This window comes from Lycium ferocissimum, chromosome 3 (assembly GCF_029784015.1).
Source record: "Lycium ferocissimum isolate CSIRO_LF1 chromosome 3, AGI_CSIRO_Lferr_CH_V1, whole genome shotgun sequence".
NCBI lineage: Eukaryota > Viridiplantae > Streptophyta > Magnoliopsida > Solanales > Solanaceae > Lycium > Lycium ferocissimum.
Window position 1 is genome coordinate 64,560,159 of NC_081344.1, and position 24,668 is coordinate 64,584,826.

At 34.8% G+C, this 24,668-nt stretch overlaps 1 protein-coding gene and 1 pseudogene across 1 annotated transcript; both read right to left on the bottom strand.

The window, feature by feature from the left end:
* Window positions 1-11,433: 11,433 nt before the first annotated feature.
* LOC132050393 (small ribosomal subunit protein eS8-like) lies at window positions 11,434-23,841 on the bottom strand (annotated as a pseudogene).
* Window positions 20,485-23,958, bottom strand: LOC132050392 (small ribosomal subunit protein eS8-like). Its single transcript, XM_059441622.1, is given in 6 exon segments — window positions 20,485-20,756; window positions 20,855-21,030; window positions 21,864-21,883; window positions 21,886-22,193; window positions 23,401-23,473; window positions 23,838-23,958. Coding segments are annotated over 6 exon segments (669 nt in total). The 5' UTR covers window positions 23,842-23,958; the 3' UTR covers window positions 20,485-20,668.
* Window positions 23,959-24,668: the final 710 nt, after the last annotated feature.

A 24,668-nucleotide genomic window follows, 5' to 3' on the forward strand; every position in this document is an offset into this window, starting at 1 on the left:
TTAAGCCTTGAGCAAGATATATATATTTCATACACAAAAATTTAAGCGATTATTTTAAGTCTTGAATGCTGTATCAAAGTTGTATACAAGGTTGTTGTTGTATTAATTTTAGAGAAATCTAACATGAACTTTGTACACGAAAATGTGAGCGAAATTCAAAGGCTTAAGTGAGATACAAATTTTATACTGTTTTCATATATACAATTTTGAGGTATTTTTTAAACCTTGAACCAGATATACACATTTCATACACTAAATTTTGAGCGAACTTTTTAAGCCTTGAGCGAGATATACACCTTTCATACACAAATTTTTGAGCGAAAAAAATAAAAAATAAAAAAATATTTATGAAAAAAAATAAATATTTTTTAAAAAAATTAATAATATTTTTTTAAAAAATAAAATAATATTTTTTATAAAAAATTAAAAATATTTTTTTAAAAAAATATGTTTGTTATAGGGTTTGTAATTTTATGTTTTGTAAATAAAAAATTATCGTCACGTTTCATAAATATTTCTCTTTAATATGTATATATATACGTAATTTACCCAAGAAAATGAGGCTCGCCCATAATTCCCCTGTCAAAATGGGTCTTTGTTATACCCCATTTAAACGGGTTAAATTAGAGTATAACATATTGGAGATTCCTATTTTTGCTTTATTTTAAGGATTCGCCACCTAATTGATTTAAGGTGAATTAGGGCACCTAATCAAACTCTGGAAATTTCTTGAACATAACTCTTCATTAATGGCTTTCCTCAAATTGTGGAGTTCTTTTCCCAAATCTTCATGGCAAACCGACGTGATTTCCTTTCCAGGCCTCCTATATGGGCATATTGCCAGTTCGTTTTTCTTATTTTTCTCGAATTGAGTGGTGGTTATGGAAAGCTGAGGATTAGGAGTTATCGCTACTTGATTGGGAGTGTAGGTTGACGGCATTTGTGGAAGGGTATAAGTAGGATCTAGGTGAGGCAAAATGGTTAAGGAAATGTTGCGGGTGTGAAATTTGAAAGTTGAGGTTGTGTTAGGAAGAAGGCTTAAAGGTATTTCCCAGATTGACCACAATATTTTTCGAACCACATTTTCCTTGCTATCATCATTACGTGCTTGCACCAATCCCATACAGTGTTGAAAGCTTCAATCTTTACTGCCATTATAGTCTCGTCCTTAATGCAGATTCGCAGCCAAAACAATGTTCAATGCTAGGCAACCTCTAAAGAATGCAATAAAACTAAACAAACACAAAATAAAGTGTTAGTGCGTGAGAATATGCATAGGAATTAAATGCACAAAGTAATAAAATATGTGATAAATTAGTTCGTGATTTGATTAAGCAAGAATAGATGACCTAAGTCGTAGCACGAGTGGAGGAGAACGACTTATTGGCTAGTAGGCTCTAACGCTTGAGAATTAATGGAAGAAAAAACAAACTATCTTGGAGTAGAATTTGAAGTTTGAAGAAAATCTGAAAATTTGAAGTTTGAAGAAAAATTTGACTTATCTTGAACACCGAAGAAACTGAATTTGACTTGATTCTTATCCTTTGCTAACTCCGACGTATTCCAAAAAAAATTCCCCAGTCTTTAGGACGTTTTTGATGAAGATGTCGTGGTTGCATGCCAAAAAAAAATATTGCCCCAGTTTCATGCTCCTTCTTTGGGGGAATATTAAAATTTTGTAATAAATAAAATCGGGCCTTATATAGGCTGCCTATGTATCCCGTATCCGATAGAAAATCAGATCAAACGTAGTTTGCCTTACATAAAAAGGGATTTTTTTCTTTTTTTTTAATAAAAGACATACAAAGATTGATCTTTCAAGCTCAAAAAGTACAATTTTTTTTTTTTTTTTTTTTAAAAAGGATGCTACCCGAAAAAACTATCATACTTCATGTCAATCTTCTAAAGTCCCGCCATAAATCCAACGTTCTTTCTTAATGAAATCATTATTGGTGCTTTATCCATCTATATCATAAGTACTTGTAGCAGTCTTGTAATAAACCTTGATCAATAATTGCTTGATCTTGAGGAGGAACTTGAGTTTCCTTCGGTGTTGACTTAAGTCAACCTTTGGAAGGAAAACAAAATATTTGGTAAGCGTAGAGTAGCTAAGAGTAGAGCATTTAGAAATGTGTGCATAAGAAGAAACCGACGGATTGAGTCCTATAAAGGTTATTTTAAAAGCGGCCGAAGGCAAGTTATGGCTTTGGACACATTTTGGTGCTTGTTTGGACATATGATTGGCGAGCTTGGGATTAAGACAGTTGATAAGGAAATCACGGTTAATTGGGCGCACGAAATTAAACTTGACTTACCTAAAGGTTGCAAGTGACTCTAAAATTTATTTTAGCATTGGCGAGTTGCAAAATGTCAAGGACAGGAGACCTATGAGATTGTCTCTCGACTTGCATACCAAACTTGAAATTAATGGGTGCACGAAGATAAATCTTGATGACCTGATAAGAATGACGCTATTAGACGAGTGAAGACTACGAAGAAGTAAGGTACTTGGAAAGTCGTTCTTGAACAACTTGATGGCGAAAATTGAGTATATTTCAACAAGTGCCATTGGTAGATAGCGCAAATAAATTTGGGACATCTACCAATTTAAGAAGCGATAAATGGTGGGGAAAAAAAAATTGAGAGTATAAGTAACAGTTTCATGACGTAGATAGAGTGCTAGATGGATTCTACGAGATGTGAAACTAAAAATGTTCCGTTTGACCCTCTAGAACTCGAAGCTTGACGCGTCACCAATTTATTTAGCATATTGGATTAACTAAGGAAAGAAAGACAGGTACATATTATGCCCATTATAAGAGTTAATATAATTTTTCAAGGCTAGTACATGGATGCGAAAATCAAGAAATTTTAACTTCCGACGATTAGAACTTTGTCGAGTAAAACTTTCTACTTTGTAAAAATAGTGAATCATGGAAAAATGGAGAGATAAGCACTAGGAAAGTAAGTGGACCGATGCTCTAGAGTTGCTAAAGCACGCTAATCGCAGAATGATTTGATTAAAATTATTGTTTCAAAATCGTGAATAGTATGTATAAAAAGATAATATGCAATCGAAATAAAGAGATATGTAAATTGAACGCAGTTTTCTCTTCTGAAACTAGGGGAAACAAAGAAGATGTTAGTAAAATCAAGTAAAAGCATATCGCAAAAAAAAAAATTCAAGTAAGAGCATATTGCAAATAAATTTAAGTAATTTGCTTAGCATCAAGTAATAGCATATCGTAAATAAATTCAAGTAAGCATAAATTCAAGTAAATCACTTAGCAAGCAGGCAAACAACTTGAAAAGTTTATAACACACGTATATTAAATAACAATTACGTGTCTTAATATGCAGGGGACCTCTTTATGCCAGAGGTAGGCCTAGCGTATATTTGAAAGATGAATGCGCCATTATATGTCATCTCATTGCTCTTAAATTAATTAAACAACTTTATTTCCAAAATGAGTGCACAAATATCTTTAAGCTTTATTACATGCCAAGAAAGAGAAAAAAAAAATATTTTCTAATCTAAATAAGCTAAGTTCAATTCTTCATTGTGTCCAAGCTTCTTCCTCTATTAATAATGTGCGCCAAGGCATTTTTTTTTTTCTACCAAAACTTGCGATCTTCATGGCTATCTGCATCACAAAAGGTTAGTCAAACCCGTCCTCCTAAAGTTCAATTAATTTAGAGCAGGTGATCCATATTTTGGCACAATATATCTTCAAATAATGCACACATAATATGATAGGCGTCGCTCGGGGTCATGAACCCACTTGGACATTTGGTAAGGTTTGCTAATGGACTTAATATACCAAGGATATTAAGCCTCCTAAGTTTAAATGATGCATGCCCCCTAGAATAGGTGTCGGTTACGCTCTATCTTAAGTTTTCTAAGATTTGGTTGGTAGGCTCAAGGTTGACGGAATTCTCGGTGAGAAGGCTACGCGGTCACACGAAAAATCGGACACCCGCGCGTGTGCCAACTTTCCTAAATTTTGGGATTTTGAAGAAATTTGCGGGTGCGCAAAACACACCTCGCGTGTACGTGTGATAGTGTGAATTTCCGAAAGTGGAGGAAGTATGAACGGAATGACAATTTAATAAAAGCAAAATATACATATTACATGGCAAAGACAAATAAGGCACAAAACAATAATAAAAACATTTAAAAGCATATAAGGCAAAATAAAGAAAAACAAACAAAACATCCAACAAATTATTAATTAACCTAAGTCTCGTTGTGGTTTAGAACCTACTAATCCCAGTGAGTCAGGCATTATATCTCATTTAAACGGGTTAAATTAGAGTATAACATATTGGAGATTCCTATTTTTGCTTTATTTTAAGGAGTCGCCACCTAATTGATTTAAGGTGAATTAGGGCACCTAATTATTAACTAAGGTAAGGATAACTAACCTCAGATTAATTTACCCGCTTAATCGGTGTGATTAGGTAAGGGTTCTATATTATCACAAGGGAAGGGTTAGCATCTTTAGAATCAGTCAATACGGTTATCGCCAAACTTAGGTTTAATTAATTATGACCCTATTTGATTTTAAGAAAATTAATAATTAAGAGTTTTAAAAAATATAACAGTAATAAATGATACTTAAGGACTCGATTTAAGAAAAGGAAGGTATCATATATGATCACACCGAGAGCTTAAAACGTTTGGTTTAAAAAAAAATTGCCCTTCGAAGCATTCAATCAAAAAGAACATGATTAAAACAAAGAAGCCATATTAGAATTGAAAGCTCTGGACATATATTTGGACTTACATTGGTTTTAAAGCATGCTACAGAAATGAATCATTCAATTTACTACACTTAAAGATTTGGACTTGGATTTTGACTCAAAATAAAAGCTATTTTTTGACCAAAGGTGCTTAACAAATTCAATACCAACTGAGCTAAACTACTAAAGTCATTTTTTGACCCGTTGAAGAAATTTGCGGCTAAACATAAGTTCCAACTTTAAAGAAAGTTTTAAGAGCTAGTTTCTTAGAAAAATGTTAACCCTTAATCTTAACAGCCCGCACACTAATATCCTTAATCGGTGTTACCAGATGACATAATATAAGTTCTTTAGTAAATGCTTGGATTATTAACTAGAGGTTAATCTGAATGATCAAACAAGGTTAAATGTTCAGATTCTTATAAAGAAATAAATCACCACCAACAGACATAACACTCATAACAAACAAAAAGAAACAACAAGATATAACTCTTCTCCTATAATAAGCAACAGAAAGTAGGTCATGACAGAATATTTACTACTTTTCCCAGCCTCTCCCTTCTTTTTGGCGAGAGACGGGAATAAAGATGAGTGAAGAAGAAATGCTGATTTTGGGTCTAGCGGCGATGAACATTAAGTCTCAAAGCGAGACTGCTTGCGGCGGCGAGAGTCTTTCGTAAAGACTCCATTTTGCTCCCAAAGTGTACATGTAAAAAAAAAAAGAATAAAGATTAGCAAGCAATCCAATTAATAATACATGGAATATATATGTCATCACAGCACATTTCTATTAAATGATCAATTTGCCCATATCATTTCCTATGACAAATCAGACACCTTAAGGTAAATCAACTCCAAACCAAGTCCTCTGTATTGGTTGACATTATTCGCTGAATTCGATAAGCAAAGCTATACAAAATACCAATCGCAAAATACTACAAGACATGGTGTTTTAACAAAACAACTTCCAATATGCTCTCTATTACTGATTCAAGCAGGTAGCAACGCGCAGTAAACAAACATTAAACAACATTTTAGCTCCTTCTTTTCCTTTTTTTTTTAAGGAAACTAACAATTAACGACATATAGGTCTAAAGAAATTGGTACACTTAGCGTCTGGTTGTCTAATTAACTAGCATACTTAAACAATTTCAACTCAGCCTAAAAATGAAGTATTAGAAGTCTTGTTCACATTGTATTCACATTGTGTTCAGGGGACTTTTTGGTTTTGAAATATTATGACATGCTAAAATCGATCAACTTTTTAAATCTTATCTAATTGGAACAGTACAACTTTTATGCTCTTTAATAGTTTATACTTTCTACATATCAATTCCACGTCTGTTTGGAAATTTCCATATGCCAGCACACTTATTTACAAGAACTAATAATGGAATTGCAATATTGGCTGATGTTAAAACAGAGTATTCCTTAAGCTAATGTATAAGACAATTCTAACGATATCCAACAGGCTATTTCTTAGATCTTAATATCAAGATTATATGAAAAAGACTCTGAACCAGAACTTCGACATGATATTTTGACATAAGCGATGGGCTAAGCTAAAACAAAACAGAGAACTAAGCAACCTAAACAAGATGAAACAAAACTCTAAAACATGATTTCCCACAAGTCAAATAAACATTACTACTACATATTCCAGGAACTAAAATACAATGGTCTTAGATATTACCTTTTGTGGGTGCAGCGAACTAGGGCGTGAGGTCTTAGATCCAGCGGACTCCAACCTCCCTCACAAATAAAATGGCACGATTGAAGTCAAATAAATTACCTCTGCGGCTGAAGGCCAACAGAGATCTGATAAGGGAGAAAACGTGATTAAAAGTTTGTATTTTAGAGGATAACTAGTATGAAACAGTGATTGTTGGCGGAGGTTTAAAGGAGGAAGAGGCGGCGGCTAAAATCGTCTCCTTTTTTTTTTTTAACGGCTGCTATAGCTGGGTATTTATAGATGCAAACTAGGGCGTTCTTAGAGTTGTGCTTTGGGCGGGATTTCGAAATAGAGTTCAAAATAGCCGTTTGAATATTGGCGAAGACAATGACAGAAAAGATGAAGAAAATTCAGACGATCTCTGCCAGAGATTCAGTTTTTTGAAATATGGTCGTTGTAAGATAGAAAAGAGCTTATCAATGTTGAAATAAGTCAAATGTTGCACGAAAATGGGGGAACCAACCTCTGTTCGTGGCTGAGAAAGGTGAAATTTTTGTATCAAAGAGGAAAGGGGTGAGCAGGGACCTTTGCTTAAACATGAGAATGGAGGAACAAAATTATGGGTATGGAAAAGAAGGGCTGAAGTTATGCTGAAAATGGAAATGGGGTAAAGAGTGCTGCGGCTGCCTATGGAAAAAAGATGAAGGAAAACCTAAAGACTAAAGAGAAAGGAGTGGGCCGGGTCGGATACGGTTGGGCTCGGCTGGAGCACAAAATATGGGCGGATGGAATGGGCTCTTCGGTTGGGCCTGAAAATGGCTGGCCTTTGCTCCAATTTTGTGACTTCAAATAAGGATTTAAACATCCCTTAATGAATTACACCTTAATAAGTGCTTAAATGAACAAATTATGCAATGCCGAGTATAATTACTAGTAATTACGTGGTAGTGAAAACTATATGATGCGATAATATTTATAAGGTTTGAAAGTAAATAAATGTCATTGTTTAATTGTATAAAATAAATGCGATGCGTCTTGCATAAGACGAAAAAAATAAAATATTGAAAACGACTATCGCGATTATAATATTAAGTGCTTGCCGTATGCTGAAAAAATAATAGCAATAATAGTAATAATAGTAATAGTAACAATAATAATAATATTAAGACGGCGATTAGAATAATATTAATAATTATAACATTAAGTGCTTGCAGTATAATAAAATAATAATAGTAATAATAATAATAATAATAAATAATATAATATTAATAATAATAAAAGATAATGATAATAATGATAATAATAAACATCAATATTAATAATAATAATAGTAATGATAATAGGTGATGACTATAGTTGGACAGTGACCAAATTAATAGAAAGCAAATAATTGTGGTAAAATATACATAACTATTCGCAATAAATTTTTTTTTTTTTTTTTAGAAAAGGGTGGGACAAAATCGGGTGTCAATAGGTGCAGATTCTTCATTTGCCTTTGTTTAATTTTGTCTTTGTTTAATTTTCATTTTGTCGTCATATCAACTTCTGGACTTTTTTTGGCTTATTGGATGTGAAATATTTTGTGAACGCATTTTCTATTTCGTGTTTATGATTTAACAATTACATATAATTAATTCTTCTTTTTTTTTTTTTTTGGGGTTTCCACCAGGTGTTCGGCATCCGCATTGAAGCCCGACTATATTCGGATTCACGCCGCGTAGGGTCCTATTTGGGAGGAAGTACTCCCTACCAAGAATATTTTCATACCGAGGGCTCGAACCCGAGACCTCTGGTTAAGGGACGACCATCCCCATCTGCTTCACCACATCCTTTGGTGGTTAGTTAAATTACTGCTACTACTTACTATTCTTCTTATTATTAAGTTTTTGTAGATTGCAAAGCAGTAGCTCAAGCCTCAAAAATTACATATCTTATGGGTATTTTATTTCCATTTGAAACAGTCGGATGAATTTTTTTCAACTATCAGGGCAATTGTTGGTATGAACAAAAATATAAATAGTAAGGGCAGGCTAGAAGATTCATGTTACATAGCTTTTTTCTTCGATTGATGAACGTTAACTTCTCTTTCCATTAGAGGACTCTTCCCGGAGAGCTATGTAATACTTTGACTTGGAAATTTCTGTTTTATTCTTTCATATGTAATTTTTCTTATTCATTTGATTTTTAAATATTGCATATGTATGTCTTATGCTACATATTTGTTTTTAATATTTTGGTATAATTTTTTATTTTTCTATATCGATTAAATCTTTGAAGATATATGTCTTACCGTGCGAAGCACCGACAAATTAACTAGTAATAGAATAAAAATAAAGGGTCTAGGTAGAACGCCCATGAATCTTTAAAGCCTCAATTCAGGTTCATGTACATGGTTGCAAGCAGAGGCGAATTCAGAATTTTAAGAGGATGGGTTCACCATTTCTTATAATATAAGATATAAAGTTTTATAGTGGCATCAACTTGGCGAGCTAAACGTTAAAGGCTGCTATAGATTTTTTCGCAAAAGTGCTTTAGTCGGGTTCAATCCTGCTACCTTAAGCGATTAATTTCAACACTTAACCAGTGTTCCACTCAGTCTTGTTTGATCATGTGTTCCTTCAGTTAATATTAGATATATTTTAAGATTATATACTGAGTTCAATCGAGTGACTATGAGTTCACGTGACTCATTTTTTATGCATAAATTCACACCTGGACTTGCAAGAGTGCAAAACCTCGACTCAGGTTCATATATTTGGTTGGGAATGGATAAAGTAGGATAGAGGTGAAAGATAATATATTTCTTTTTCTTTCATTAAATTATTTTTCTCGTTTAGTGATTAGTGAAGATAAAAAGAAAGTGGGGCATTGGGCATTATGCTTGTCTTTTAACTTTCCTTCCAACTGTGCCAAATGATTAGTATATTTTTTCTAGTAAATAAATGACCAATGTTTCAAGTAAAATAATTAATTCATTCTTCTACTCTTTCTTTATTAATCCTCAGGGAGATAGAATCAGAAAGAATAAGGTGCGTTTGAAATATAGAACTGGCTAATATTAAGGTTAGATGGCTAAAGGTCAGGTTCCATAGTTAACAAAGAAGATGATCGATTTGTTTGGAGAGGAAACAAAGCTACTGCCCTTATCAGTGAAGGCTTTTCCTTCTTACCCAAAAAGCTAGTAATTTTATGCGTCTTCGTGAGCATTTATATATACAACAACAATAACATACCCAGTGTAATTTCACAAGTGGGGTTGAGGAGGGTAGAGTGTGTATCTTACCTTCACCTTGGGAGGTAGAATCATTGCTTCAGAGACCCTCAGGGCTCCGGTTATAAACCATGACAAAAAGGGATCAGATAAGAAATGCCGAAAGAAAAGAAGCAATAGCAAAATACTATAGCTAAGCATCATAAAGATTGTAACTGCAAACTAATACAATAACGAAGTACAGGAGACCGCAAATAGTCGAAATACTAGAATACTACTACGACTACTATTATGAAAGGGTAAGTAGGACAACACTCAACTACCTACTAACCGTCTACCCTAATTCGTGTCCTCCATAACCGCCTATCTAAGGTCATGCTCTCAGTCAAAAGCGTATCTAGCATGGTAAGTTGGGGTTCAATTGAACCCCCAACTTTTGACGTGGAGCGTAAATTTATGTGTAAAAATTATTAAAATTGTAATAAATAGTAGATATAAACCCATAACTTTAAAAATATAATGGATTTAATACTTAAAATCTAAATCTTGAACTAAATCTAAATCTTGAACCCCTAGAATTTAAATCTTAAATCCGCCTCTGCTCTTGGTAAGCTACACCTGCGTCATATCTCGTCTAATCACCTCCCCCAATACTTCTTCGGCCTACCTCTACCTCTCCTAAAACCGTTCATAGGCAACCTCTCACACCTCCACACTAGGGCATCAGTGAGCATTTATATATACTCGAGAAATTGTTTTATAAGATCAAAAAAGGAATAAGCAACATGTTTTATAGTACTATTAACTCAAATGTTCTTATCAAACTAAATGGCTTAATACCTAGATGGACCCTTAAACTTGGCATGTTTTGTAAGATAGGCATATAAACTTATAAAGTGACGAGATGCACACTTAAACTTACTCAAAGTGTATTTTTCAAGTTTTCCGGTTGTTTGAAAACAAAAACTATATTTTTCAAACACTCACAATTTTCATGGCCAAACAAGCCCTAAATATATCACAAAATATTTTTTTTAAAATGCAAAAATAAGGCAAATGCATATACATGAGACTATAAATGTGCACTTAAACCAATAAATACTCGCTAATCGCAATTTTAAAATTTTCAATTAACTCGGATTTTTTTTTTTTTACACTTGAATAATTAAAAAACAATAACTTTAACCAATAAAAATCCTTAAAAAAAGAAATTTCAAATTAAGAAAAGCCGTAAAGCCGAGAAGAAAATCTTAAAAAAAAAGAAATTTCTTAATTTGAAATTTCTTTTTTAAGGATTTCTATTAGTTAAAGTTATTGTTTTTTAATTATTCAAGTGTAAAAAAAAAATCCGAGTTAATTGAAATCTGCAAAATTGCGATTAGCGAGTATTTATTGGTTTAAGTGCACATTTATAGTCTCATGTATATGCGTTTGCCTTATTTTTGCATTTTAAAAAAAAAAAAAATTGTGATATATTTAGGGCTTGTTTGGCCATGAAAATTGTGAGTGTTTGAAAAATATAGTTTTTGTTTTCAAACAGCGAAAACTTGAAAAATACACTTTGAGTAAGTCAAGGCTGCCTATCTGATCACCTTGTAAGTTTATATCTTTTATCTTACAAAACATGCCAAGTTTAAGGGTCCATCTAGGTATTAAGCCAAACTAAATTCTTCCGTTTCAGAGACCATAACTTCATACATGATCCAATCTTCAAAGAGCATTTGGAAGGAGCTTATCAGAGAAACCAAATGGCATGCTACTGCCATCCCTACCCATTTGTTAAATAGCAGAAAAGTGATAATTTCACATCCCCATGATAGAATTTTTTGCTTGTGAACATTCTACATAAAGCTACAAGCTGAAATGCAGGACAAGAACCAAGGCGTCTAATTCATGCAAATTCAGGGACATCAAGCAAAACTGGCAGTAATATTTAAAACACCTAAAAATTGCTAATTGCTAATAGTAATAAAGTCCAGGGATCATTCTGAACTTACGGTAAACGGCAGCGTATAAAATACATATTCTCAAAATTGAAGCTTGATTGACAAAAAAAAATAAAGGAAAAAAATAAACTAGACTGGACATTCCGAAAACACCACTTAAGCAGCAGCACCAGATCCAGCCTTGCCTTTCTTCTTTTGAAGTTTCTTCATATAGTATTCCAACTCTTTCCCTTCCAAAATGTACCTATCATTCAGTAAAGTCAAATCAGCGAGTTGAACAAAATGCAAATATATTCTCAGTGGGACTCGGGGTCGAGAGAGGGATTACTAAGCCTAAGCCTACCCATCAGCTCGGCCACATTGACCAGGGCAGGATGAGATGCAGGCATATAGCCTACCAGAGCTAAATTGTTCTTCGAGGTGATTATCAAGTTTACGATCCTTCTGGCGTTTCTCAATTTTCCGAACTAAATGGTTACTCTTCTTAGCTTCCTCAGCAGGAGCAGCAGCTTCTCCCTCCTTCAATGTTGCCATAAGAAAAGTATTAGTATATATGCGAGGAGATATGCTATACACTGCTCACACATCACTTGACCAAACATATCTTTTAAAATGCGGGAAAACATTCCAAACGGTGGAAACAGAATTACAAAAAAGAGTGATAACCTCTTAAACTATCACCGTTTTGCAAGTCCAATACCTAAACTATTGGTGTTCACAGAACCTATGCTGCACAGACTCTCCCAAAATGCTGCCACACCCGTGTTGGATTCTCCAAAAATGCACTATTTTTGGAGTATCTGACACGCACTCATCGACATTTTTGAAGAGTTCGAGCAACATAGCACAGAACCCCCCTAAACTATCGTGACTCATTAAAAAATTTGAGTGAGAATAGGTCAAAAAAAAAAAAAAAACTAAACTATCACCATTTTGCGAACATTATACCTAAACTATCACCATTTTGCAAATTTCATACCTAATTATTGGGTGTTCACAAAACCCCTTGACTACCATTAACTCATTTTACCAGCTAGACAGATTTTTAAGACCTTACAAGTTATCTCAAACATTTTGCTACATATTCACCCGAGGGTCTTTAATCTAAAGGTAGTTAAAGTCGAGGGTTACAAGGAACACCCAATAGTTTAAGTACGAAACTGCAAAATGATGCTAGTTCAGGAGTTTTTTAACCTATTAACTCTTACAAGAATCATGGAACAGAGTCCCTTGCTGTAGTTCACATCGAAAAAGAAAGATAACTTTTTTTAATGGCAGGAGGAAAAATAAATTTAGGATGACACATAGTAAGGAATCCGTAAATCCTTGCTATAATTAAGTAGAGAGGTGCAACTATGTTGAGGCACCTCAGCAGTTTCCTTCTTAGTGGCCCCTTCTTTTTCCTACCAATGTCAACACCATAGTGCTGGAGGTACCACTGTTTAAATGGCGCGGCATCAACTTGGACAGTGGCACTCTTGACTAGAGTTCGTGTGCGAACAAGCTCGTTGTTTGAGATCGTAAACCACATCAAGGATACGAGTCTTGCGCGTAGTCGCCTCACTACCCCATGAAAAGTTTCCTGTATCTAATCTTACTGCCCTCCACTTCACATTGCCACCACGCACACGAATTCGCCTGACTGTCTTGTTACTTGAAATCTTTGTATTAGCTGGTTGGCGTCCAAGCTCGTACCTTTAGAGAATTAAAAAAAAAAGATGAGCAAATTGACACAAAGTTGATATGGTCAGCCCAAAATTTTGGTGTGTGATAGGTTTCCATCACACAGTATTCTGACATAAAGTTACTTTTCGGTATATTTTAACTTCCACAGCAGTCACTATGTCTTGCACTTAAAAAAAATACAGAGTGAACTACTACTACCACTCTGATTCGCTAGTAACTACAATTATAATAGGAGAGCTTAGTCAGTCAAATCTTCACCATAGAAATTCTGTAGTTACAAAGAAGAAACATGAAATCTAATTCCATATTTCTATAACTGTTGTGTCTAGTCCAGCTTTTGCACGGACCTCCAATTAATTCCACCGTTATCTCCCATCGACACAAGTAACGGGTAATTCTATCCACCAAGATTTAGAACAAATAGAAAGAAATCACCTAGAATTTTTACCTTTACAAGGATTTGAGCCTGATACCTTATAGTTCTCAACCCACTTCATTAACCACTAGACCACATCCTTGGAGCTTAAAATCTAATTCCATTTTATGTAGAAAGAGTCGTTAATCAACACCAAGAATCATGTTTGATATAATTGCCATTGGTTCAATAGGTGAACATCTGCCAAGCTCAACAAAATTTGACCAGTCATTTTATAACCCCTAAGACAGCACATTGAAAAACCCTACAATCAAATAAGTTCCTAGTGAAATACAGGTAATGAAACATAACAATCACAACACTTGCATCACAAATTTCTATTAAAACCAACAAACTACAGTAATTAATGAATCATTTGTTAATGAACACACACATCAATCATTCAATCAATCAACTATATATCAACACTAGACTTGAGGTCATCGCACATACATCAATCAATCGATCAATCAATCAACTGTAACAAAATCCTAAAACTAGTACTTATTTATATTAACCTACTTCCTTATTAGTCCGTTCCAAAAAGACTGACCCTTTCTACATTTGGAAACAATTTACCTTTATGCAACGATTTATAGCCACACAAAATACATGTGACTCATTTAACACCACAAGTTTAGAAGTTTCTCCTTTCTTATACTCCGTGCCCAGTCAAATGGGTTCACATAAATTAAAACGGAGACAGAGGGAGTACTAGTTAAGCTCATAGTACGTCTCGCATACACACAAAGATGTGTGTGTGTGTGTGTGTGTGTGTGTATAAGATATAAAGGAAAATGCACATAATAGATTGGAAACCCAAAAAAAAAAAAAAAAAGGGACAAAAAACTGACTTTCGCTTCTTTCTCTAAGCTTTCTTTTTGCCACCAGTGGCACGTCTCTTGTGCATAGAATATCTTGAGATACCTTTATTACATACATAAACAAAACACATATAATCATTAAATTCATCATTTTTTCCCCACCTAATTATACAAGAAACTAGAGTCAAATAACAGCAAATGAATCTGCAGAAAAATGAAGGTTGAGATTATTTATTACCCATGATTGCTGAGCTTAAGCTGACCTCACTCTTTCACACTGGTCTCTACCTTGTAGTGATGAAAGATGACTAAAAACTAGCTTCAAGAATTGGATGCAGCCACCCAATTTGGGACTTAATGAATTTTGGGCCTAGTTAAGATCACAGTCATTAGTGGGCTTTTCAAATCATAAAATTGCATGTTTTTCCTTAAAATGGGACGGTCTTTAACAGGGACACCCAATAATTTAGGTAAGATCCTCGCAAAATGATGATAGTTCAGGGGGTTTTAACGTATTCACTCTTACAAAATCATGGAACATAGTCACTAGCTATAGTTCATATCGAAAAAGGACAATTATGACAGGAGGAAAAATAAATTTAGGATGAGAAACAGTAAGCAACCATAGATCCTCGCTATAATTAAGAATATAGGTGTGAGTGTGACTATGTTGAGGTACCTCAGTAGTTTCCTTCCTAGCGGCCCCCTTCTTTTTCCTACCAATGTCAACACCATAGTGCTGGAGGCACCACTGTTTAAATGGTGCCGCATCAACTTGGACAATTGCACTCTTAACAAGAGTTTGTGTGCGTACAAGCTCATTATTTGAGGCATTGTAAACCACATCAAGGATACGGGTCTTGCGTGTAGTCGCCTCACTACCCCATGACAAGTTTCCTGTATCTGATCTTAGTGCCCTCCACTTCACATTGCCACCACGCACACGAATTCACCTGACTGTCTTGTTACTTGAAATCTTGGTATTAGCTGGTTGGCGGCCAAGCTCGTACCTTTAGGGAATAAAAAGAGGATGAGCAAATTGACACAAAACGACAATATGCAGCCCAAATCTAGATCTGCATTCCCTAACATTGTATACATATATAAAGTTACTTTTGGACATATTTTAACTTCCCCAGGAGTCATTTTATCTTGCACCTAAAAAAGAACACACAGTAAACTACTACTGCTATCTGATTCGCTAGTAACTACAACTATGATAGAACAACCTAGTCAGTCATATCTTCACCATATAGCCTAATTGCCCAGAGACATTCTGTAGTTACAAAGAAGAAACATGAAATCTAATTCCATTTTTTATAACGGTGGTGGTGGGTCTAGCTTGTGCGTACCTCAAATAATTTCATGGGGTGCCTGCTTCCTCCCACAATCTGCACAGGTACTGGGTAACTCTATCCATCAAGACTTAGACAAATGAAAAGAAATCACCTAGTGTTTTTGCCTTTGCTGGGATTTGAACCTGAGACCTAATGGTTCTCCACCCAACTCATTGATCACTAGGCCACACTCTTGGTGCTTAAAATCTAATTCCATTTTTCTGTAGACAGAGCTGTTAATCAACCCCAAGAATCTTCTTTGATATAATGTCATCTATTCAAAAGGTGAACTTATAGCAACTAATTTTGACCATTCATAAGATAACCCCTAAGAAAAACACACATTGAACAGCCCAACAATCAAACAAATTCCAATCGAGATGCAGGTAATGAACACAACAATCACAACATTTGCATCACGAATTTCTTTTAAAACCAAAAACAATACTAGTAGTCAATGAATCATTTGTGAATCTCAACATCTCATTAGCAGAAGACAATCTAATGAACATATTACGCGCACAAACACACACATCAATCATTAAGTGAATCAACTATGTTTCAACCCTAGACATCGCTCAATCAATCAACTGCGACTAAATCCTAAAACTAGTTAAGCTCAACAGGTACAGCACACATAGACACAAACATATACTATAAATGCATTATATGTATATATAAAACAACACATAGGGGGAAATGCACATAATAAATTGAAACAAATAATAATAATAATAATAATAATAATAATAATAATAATAATAACTCTTCTTCCTCCAAGCTTTCTTCTTGCCACCAGTGGCACGTCTCTTGTGCATAGAATCTCTTGAAATACCTTTACATACATAATCAAAGCACATAAAATTAATCCCTCTGTCCCAAAAAGATTGTCATGATTCAAATTACGAGGGTCAAACTAACTAATGTCCGGTGTAAATTTGAATATAGAATCTTTTATTTTTTTGAAATAAAAATTACATATTTAGAAACTACATAGTCACGATAGGTAACAATTCAAAATATTATTTGAAAGAAAAAAGTATGGTCAAAGAAAATATTATTTGACTGTCCAAATAGTAACTGTGACAATCTTTTTGGGACTGAGTGGGTATTACTTCATCATTTTTGTTCCACCTAGTTATACACAAAATTGTAAGAAAAATGGAAGAAAAAAATGAAGCTTGAGATTATTACCCATGGTTGCTGAGAGCTTAAGCTGGCCTTACTCTTCCCTGTAGTGATGAAGGATGACTAAAAACCCTAGCTTCAGAGAATTGGATGCAGCCACCCAATTTGGGCCTTAACGAATTTTGGGCCTAATTAAGATCACAGTTATTAGTGGGCTTTTCAAATCATAAAATTGCACCTTTTTCCTTAAAAGGAAAAGGCTCGTAAATACCCCTAATCTATTAAAAAGGGAATAAGCTAAATGACATAGCAAATATATAGTGGATATTAACATTTAATAGCTATAATTTAACTTAATTACTTCTCATAACAAACATTTGTGTATTAATAACATTAAGATCACAGTTATTAGCACCCGAAAGTTATCGTTCTGGAGAGTAACATAAACTAGACATAGTTTAACCATGAAACAAAAAAAAAAATAACATGGATTGTTTAAAGAGAGGGTCGGGGGGTTTAGCACCTGAAAATTTTAATTCAGGGGGTAACGTAAATTAAACATAGTTTAAGTATGAAATTAGTAAAAACGTGATAGTTTAGGAGGGTTCCACTCCATTATTTCTTAAGAAAATAGATAAACTCTTCATGACAAACATTTTTTTTTTGGTTTAATAGACCTTACACACAAACATACACGAATCAAGTGTTTTGCATTAATAACTAAAATTATATTTTTGTTGTAAGCTTTATTAAACGGATGTTTATGTAAAAATTTCAATTATCTGTACATCTAACTTATGTGACTTATATGCTAAGAGTTCAAGTCATATATTTTTTTTTTTTTGGAGGGACAAGTTAGGGGAAATACCCCTAGGGAGGGGGGAGGAGAGAGCAGAGGCGAATCCAAAATTGTAAGAGAATGTGTTCACCATTTTAAATAAAATTAAAAAAAATAAAAGGAAGTGCATTTAGTTGGGTTTGATCCCACGACCTTAAGAGATTAAACTTAGCGCTTAATCAGTGCTCCACTCAGTCTAGGTTGACTATGTGTTCCTTCGGTTAATATTATATATATTTTAAGAATTATATACATAATATACTGAGTTTAGTCGGGTGACCATGTGTTCGCGTGACCCATTTTTTATGCCTAAATTCGCCTCTGGGAGAGATGAGTGGGGTTTGTTGGGTGGGAAGGGGGGGGGGGGGCGTGGGGGGCAGACCAAAAGAATAAGAAAAAGCTACGGGTGTAACCAGCAATGTGCCTTGAGGCAGGGGCAGATGCACGATTAGTGCTGGGTTCATATCCAGTATTTTCAAATTTATATGAATTTTCACAACTGTTATACAATTTCATAATATTAAAAGTATAATGTTAAAATCTTGATCATACCTATTAAATTTCAATTTGAATCTTTTGAATGACTTAGGAGAGCACAACAGAGAGCAAGGAAGCCCCTCGGCTTAATCACTTTCGATGCTTGGATGGGGAAAGATCCTCGGAAAGTTAAAAATCTTTTTGCGATTGACAAACCTAAAATAATGCAAAGGGATCGTTATGCTCAATTAGTCACGGATACACAAAAAAAAATAAAAAAAAATCAGTGTAATCCCACAAGCGAAGTCTGAAAAAAATAGTGTGTACGTGAACCTTACCCTTTCCGAAGATCCGCGGGTCAAGCGCGCGAAGGGGAAAAAGGAGCAATAACAAGAAGTAGAAGCTACAACAAGATAAAAGGAAAATCGAAGCGAAAGAAACAACAGGTAGTTTTAGAAATCTAATACTAAAAAAAATACAAGAATAATACTAAAACTCCTGCTATAGAAAAGAAATACGCTCGAGGTGAAAAAGGAAACAGTAACAACAAACAGAAATAACAACAAGATAAAATGGATAATCGAAGCGAAAGAAACAACAGGTAGGAACAAAGATCTAAGATTAAGAAAGTACAAGAATAATACTCCTGGTATAGAAAAGAAGTGTGTTCAGCTACTAGCACGTTTCATAATTCTCGTCCTGCACACACTCCTATTAAGGGTCATGTCTTCCGTAAGCTGCAACTGCGCTATGTAAATCAAAATTCAGGTATAATAGACGAATTAAAAGAAGAAACGACTTCCATGGACAATGTGGATGAGAACATAAGGAAATTTTCAAATAAACAAAGAATTCAAAGCTCCTCTGCCTTCTATAAGAAAGGTGACCGTGAACAAGGCAACTAAAGAGCGTGCAATGTCGAGAAAAAAATTTATGATCTTTTAGTTAAAGGCTTCTACTTGAGCTAATTATGGCTTTCTATGGCTGCAAAAGTTATGACACTAACCAACGGAGCTGTAAGCTAATCGAAAAAGGAAGAGAGTGGAGTTAGATGCCACGCCATTGATTCCGTTGGAGCAAGGTCTGCGTGTAAGAGAATTACTTTTGTTTAAGAAGGAACAATAAAGTAGGCTCTTACTCACTGTGTCCTTTTCAGGTGTAGATGAATATATTGTTTAGATGGGAATTAGTGCTTATGATCCTTCTCTTACTAGAAGGGCTAAAAATAAAGGGGCTAAGTAGAACGCCCATCAATCTTTAAAGCCGCGATTCATGTTCATGTACTTGCTGGGACTAGTTAAATGAGTACAAAACCACGATTCAGGTTCATGTATTTGGAACACTCTAAACATATATTGGGTATATGGATAAAGAAGGATAGGGATTAGTTGAATAAGATAATACTGTATATATTTGGTTGGGAATGGATAAAGAAGGATTTAAAACATATATATTTCTTTTTTTTTCATTAAATTATTTTTCTTGTTTAGTGATTGGTGAAGATAAGAAGAAGAGGGTGAAGTGAAAGTGGAGCGTTCGGTACGAGTGCTTGTCTTTTAACTTTCTCTCTAATTGTGCCATATTTTTTCTAGTAAATAAATGACCAATGTTTCAAGTAAAATAATAAATTCAGTCTTTCACTCTCTCTTTATTTATCGTCAGGGAGATAGAATCAGAAAGTTGAATAATAGAACTTGCATTAAGGTTAGATGGCTAAAGGGCAGGTTCCGCAGTTAACCAAAAAGATGATCGATTCGTTTGGAGAGGAAACGAAGCTACTCCCCTTGTCAGTGAGTTGGTGTCGGTGAAGGTTTAAAGCCTCTTTCCTTCTTAATTGAAAAGATAGTAATTTGATGCGTCTTTGTGAACATTTATATATATTTAAGAGATTATTTTATAAGAACATAAAAGGAATAAGAAATATGTTTTATATTATTAACTCAAATGTTCTTATCAAACTAAATTCTTCTGTTTCAGACACCATAACTTCATACATCATTCAATCTTAAAAGAGCATTTGGAAGGAGCTAATCAGAGAAAACCAAATGGCATGCTATTGCCATCCCTACCCATTTGTTAAATAGTCGAAAAGTGATAATTTCAGATCCCCATAATAGAATTTTCTGCTTGTGAACATTCTACATAAGGCTACAAGCTGAAATGCAGGACAAGAACCAAGGCGTCTAATTCATGCAAATTCAGGGACATCAAGAAAAACTGGCAGTAATATTTCAAACACCTAAACGTTGCTAATAGTAATAAAGTCCAGGGATCATTCTGAACTTACGGTAAACGGCAGCGTATAAAAATACACTCTCAAAATTGAAGCTTGATTGACAAAAAAAAATAAAGGAAAAAAATTAATTAGACTGGACATTCCGAAAACACCACTTAAGCAGCAGCACCAGATCCAGCCTTGCCTTTCTTCTTTTGAAGTTTCTTCATATAGAATTCCAACTCTTTCCCTTCCAAAATGTACCTATCATTCAGTAAGTCAAATCAGCAAGTTGAACAAAGTGCAAATATATTCTCAGTGGGACTCGGGGTCGGGAGAGGGATTACTAAGCCTAAGCTTACCCGTCAGCTCGGCCACATTGACCAGGGCGGGATGAGATGCAGGCATATAGCCTACCAGAGCTAAATTGTTCTTCGAGGTGAGTATCAAGTTTACGATCCTTCTGACGTTTCTCAATTTTCCGAACTACATGGTTACTCTTCTTAGCTTCCTCAGCAGGAGCAGCAGCTTCTCCCTCCTTCAATGTTGCCATAAGAAAAGTATTAGTATACATGTGAGGAAATATTCTATACACTGCTCACACATCACTTGACCAAACATATCTTTTAAAATGCGGGAAAACATTCCAAACGGTGGCAACAGAATTACAAAAAAGAGTGAGTAGGTTAAAAACCTCTTAAACTATCACCGTTTTGCGAGTCCCATACCTAAACTATTGGTGTTCACATAACCTATGAACAAGAATTCCTCCCAAAATGCTGCCGCCGAGCGTTGGATTCTATGACATTTTGGAGTATCACGCTCCAAAAAGCCCTCCAAAGAGTTCCAAGTGGCAGAACTATCATGACTCATATTAAAAAATTTGAGTGAATAGGTCCCCCCCCCCAAAAAAAAAAAAAAAACTAAACTATCACTGTTTTGCAATTTCATACCTAAACTTTTGGGTGTTCACAAAACCCCTGGACTACCATTAACTCATTTTATCAGCTGGACAGAATTTTAAAACCTTTTTTCATCTCTCACGCGCCTTTGAGCAAGTTATCTCAAACATTTTGCCACATATTCACCCGAGGGGCTTTAATCTAAAGGTAGTTAAAGTCCAGGGGTTAACAGGGACACCCAATAATTTAGTTAACTGCAAAATGATGCTAGTTCAGAGTTTTTTAACCTATTAACTCTTACAAAAATTATGGAACAGAGTCACTTAGCTACAGTTCACATCGAAAAAGAAAGGTAACTTTTTTTTTTTATGGCAGGAGGAAAAATAAATTTAGGATGACACATAGTAAGGAACCATAGATCCCTCGCCATAATTAAGAATATAGAGAGTGTGCAACTATGTTGAGGCACCTCAGCAGTTTCCTTCTTAGTGGCCCCTTCTTTTTCCTACCAATGTCAACGCCATAGTGCTGGAGGTACCACTGTTTAAATGGCGCGGCGTCAACTTGGACAATGGCACTCTTGACTAGAGTTTGTGTGCGAACAAGCTCGTTGTTTGAGGCATTGTAAACCACATCAAGGATACGAGTCTTGCGCGTAGTCGCCTCACTACCCCATGAAAAGTTTCCTGTATCTAGTCTTAGTGCCCTCCACTTCACATTGCCACCACGCACACGAATTCGCCTGACTGTCTTGTTACTAGAAATCTTTGTATTAGCTGGTTGGCGTCCAAGCTCGTACCTTTAGAGAATTAAAAAAAGATGAGCAAATTGATACAAAATTGATATGGTCAGCCCGAAATCTATGGTGTGTGATAGGTTTCCATCACACAGTATTCTATATAAAGTTACTTTTCGGATATATTTTAACTTAGACCCCAGTATCAATGTCTTGCACTTAAAAAAAATACAGAGTGAACTACTACTAACACTCTGATTCGCTAGTAACTACAATTATAACAGGATAGCTTAGTCAGTCAAATCTTCACCATAGACATTCTGTAGTTACAAAGAAGAAACATGAAATCTAATTCTATATTTCACCATCTAGTCCAGCTTGCACGGAGATAATTCACAGTTACCTCCCAAGAAGTAATGTGTAATTCTATCCACCAGATTTTTTTGATTAAACGGTGGTGTGGGTCTCTTTGAGCCCCGACTAATCCCGGGGGTGCACGAGCCCTCGGCAAGGAGTTTCCCGCAAGTGCACCACGGGTAATTCTACTTCCTGGCCCTCGAAAGTGTTTGCACAGGCGGGTTTCGAACTTGAGACCTTGAAAGGGCACCCCTCTCCAAGTCAAGACGGGCCAACCCCTGAGGACAAATAAAAAGAAATCACCTAGAATTTTTACTTTTACTGGGATTTGAACCTGATATCTTATAGTTCTCAGCCCACTTCATTAACCACTAGGCCACATCCTTGAAGCTTAAAATCTAATTCCATTTTACGTAGAAAGAGTCGTTAATCAACCCCAAGAATCATGTTTGATATAATTGCCACTGGTTCAATAGGTGAACATCTACAAAGCTCAACAAAATCTGACCAGTCATTTTATAACACCTAAGACAACACACATTGAAAAACCCCTACAATCAAATAAATTCCTAGTGAAATACAGGTAATGAAACACGACAATCACAACACTCACATCACAAATTTCTATTAAAACCAATAAAATATAGTAATTAATGAATCATTTGTGATCTCAACACATACATCAATCTTCCAATCAATCAACTATATATCAATCCTAGACTAGTTGAGGTCGTCGCACATACACCAATCAATCGATCAATCAATCAACTGCGACTAAATCCTAAAACTAGTTAAGCTCAACAGGTACAGCACACATACACACAAACATATACTATAAATGCATTATATTTATATATAAAACGACATATAGGGTGAAATGCACATAATAAATTGAAAAAAAAAAAAAACTTGCTTTCTCTTCTTCCTCCAAGCTTTCTTCTTGCCACCAGTGGCACGTCTCTTGTGCATAGAATCTCTTGAAATACCTTTACATACATAATCAAAACACATAAAATTACTCCCTCCGTCCCAAAAAGATTGTCATGATTACGAGGGTCAAACTAACTAATGTCCGGTGTGAATCTGAACATAGAATCTTTCATTTTTTTTGAAATAAAAATTACATATTTAGAAACTACATAGTCACGATAGTTAACAATTCAAAATATTATTTGAAAGAAAAAATTATTTGACTGTCCAAATAGTATAATTATGACAATCTTTTTGGGACGGAGTGGGTATTAAATTCATCATTTTTGTTCCACCTAGTTACACGTAAAATTGTAAGAAGATAACAGCAAATGAATCTGCAGAAAAATGGAAGAAAAAAATGAAGCTTGAGATTTTTACCCATGTTTGCTGAGAGCTTAAGCTGACCTTACTCTTCACAGTGGTTTCTTCCTTGTAGTGATGAAGGATGACTCAAAACCCTAGCTTCAAAGAATTGGATGCAGCCACCCAATTTGGGCCTAGTTAAGATCACAGTCATTAGTGGGCTTTTCAAATCATAAAATTGTACGTTTTTCCTTAAAATGGGTTGGCTTAAAATGGGATGGTCTTTAATTTTTGTCTTTTTAACAACCGAACATATGTCTAGTGGGATATAAGTTCTTTAGAAACTGAAGTCATGTCAGGGCATAATTTGTGAGATATTATGATACAAGAATATAAGTTTATGTCTTGCGATTTTTTTTTTTGGGTTATAAGGGATATAAATTAAAAACCAACACAAAATAAGAACAAAAGTGCAAATGACCCAAGTATAGTGATCTCTTTGGCTATTGAATTTTGGGCTTTATGAATAAAGTCACAGCAATGTAGAATCAAGTTTTTGCGCGGATTTCCCTTCATATATACTGGTCTTTAATTTTTGCTCCTCAAATTGTTTGTCTTTAATTTTGGCCCCCACTTCTCATTTGATAAAAATTTGTGGGACACAATAGCTTTATTTTACGGTCTACCATACCAAAGATTGCAGGTTCGAACAAAAAGTAAAAAAAAAAAAAATTTGCAAGACAAAGATTCATAACAAACTATGCCTATTCGAACTTGAGAAGTTACAAAAACTATATGTCTTGTGCGACATAGTTCTATAGAAATTAAGTTATCCCACAAAGTTATGTTTTGTCGAGCACGATTATGTAAAAATTAAGTTATACTACAAAATTATGCCGGAAAAGG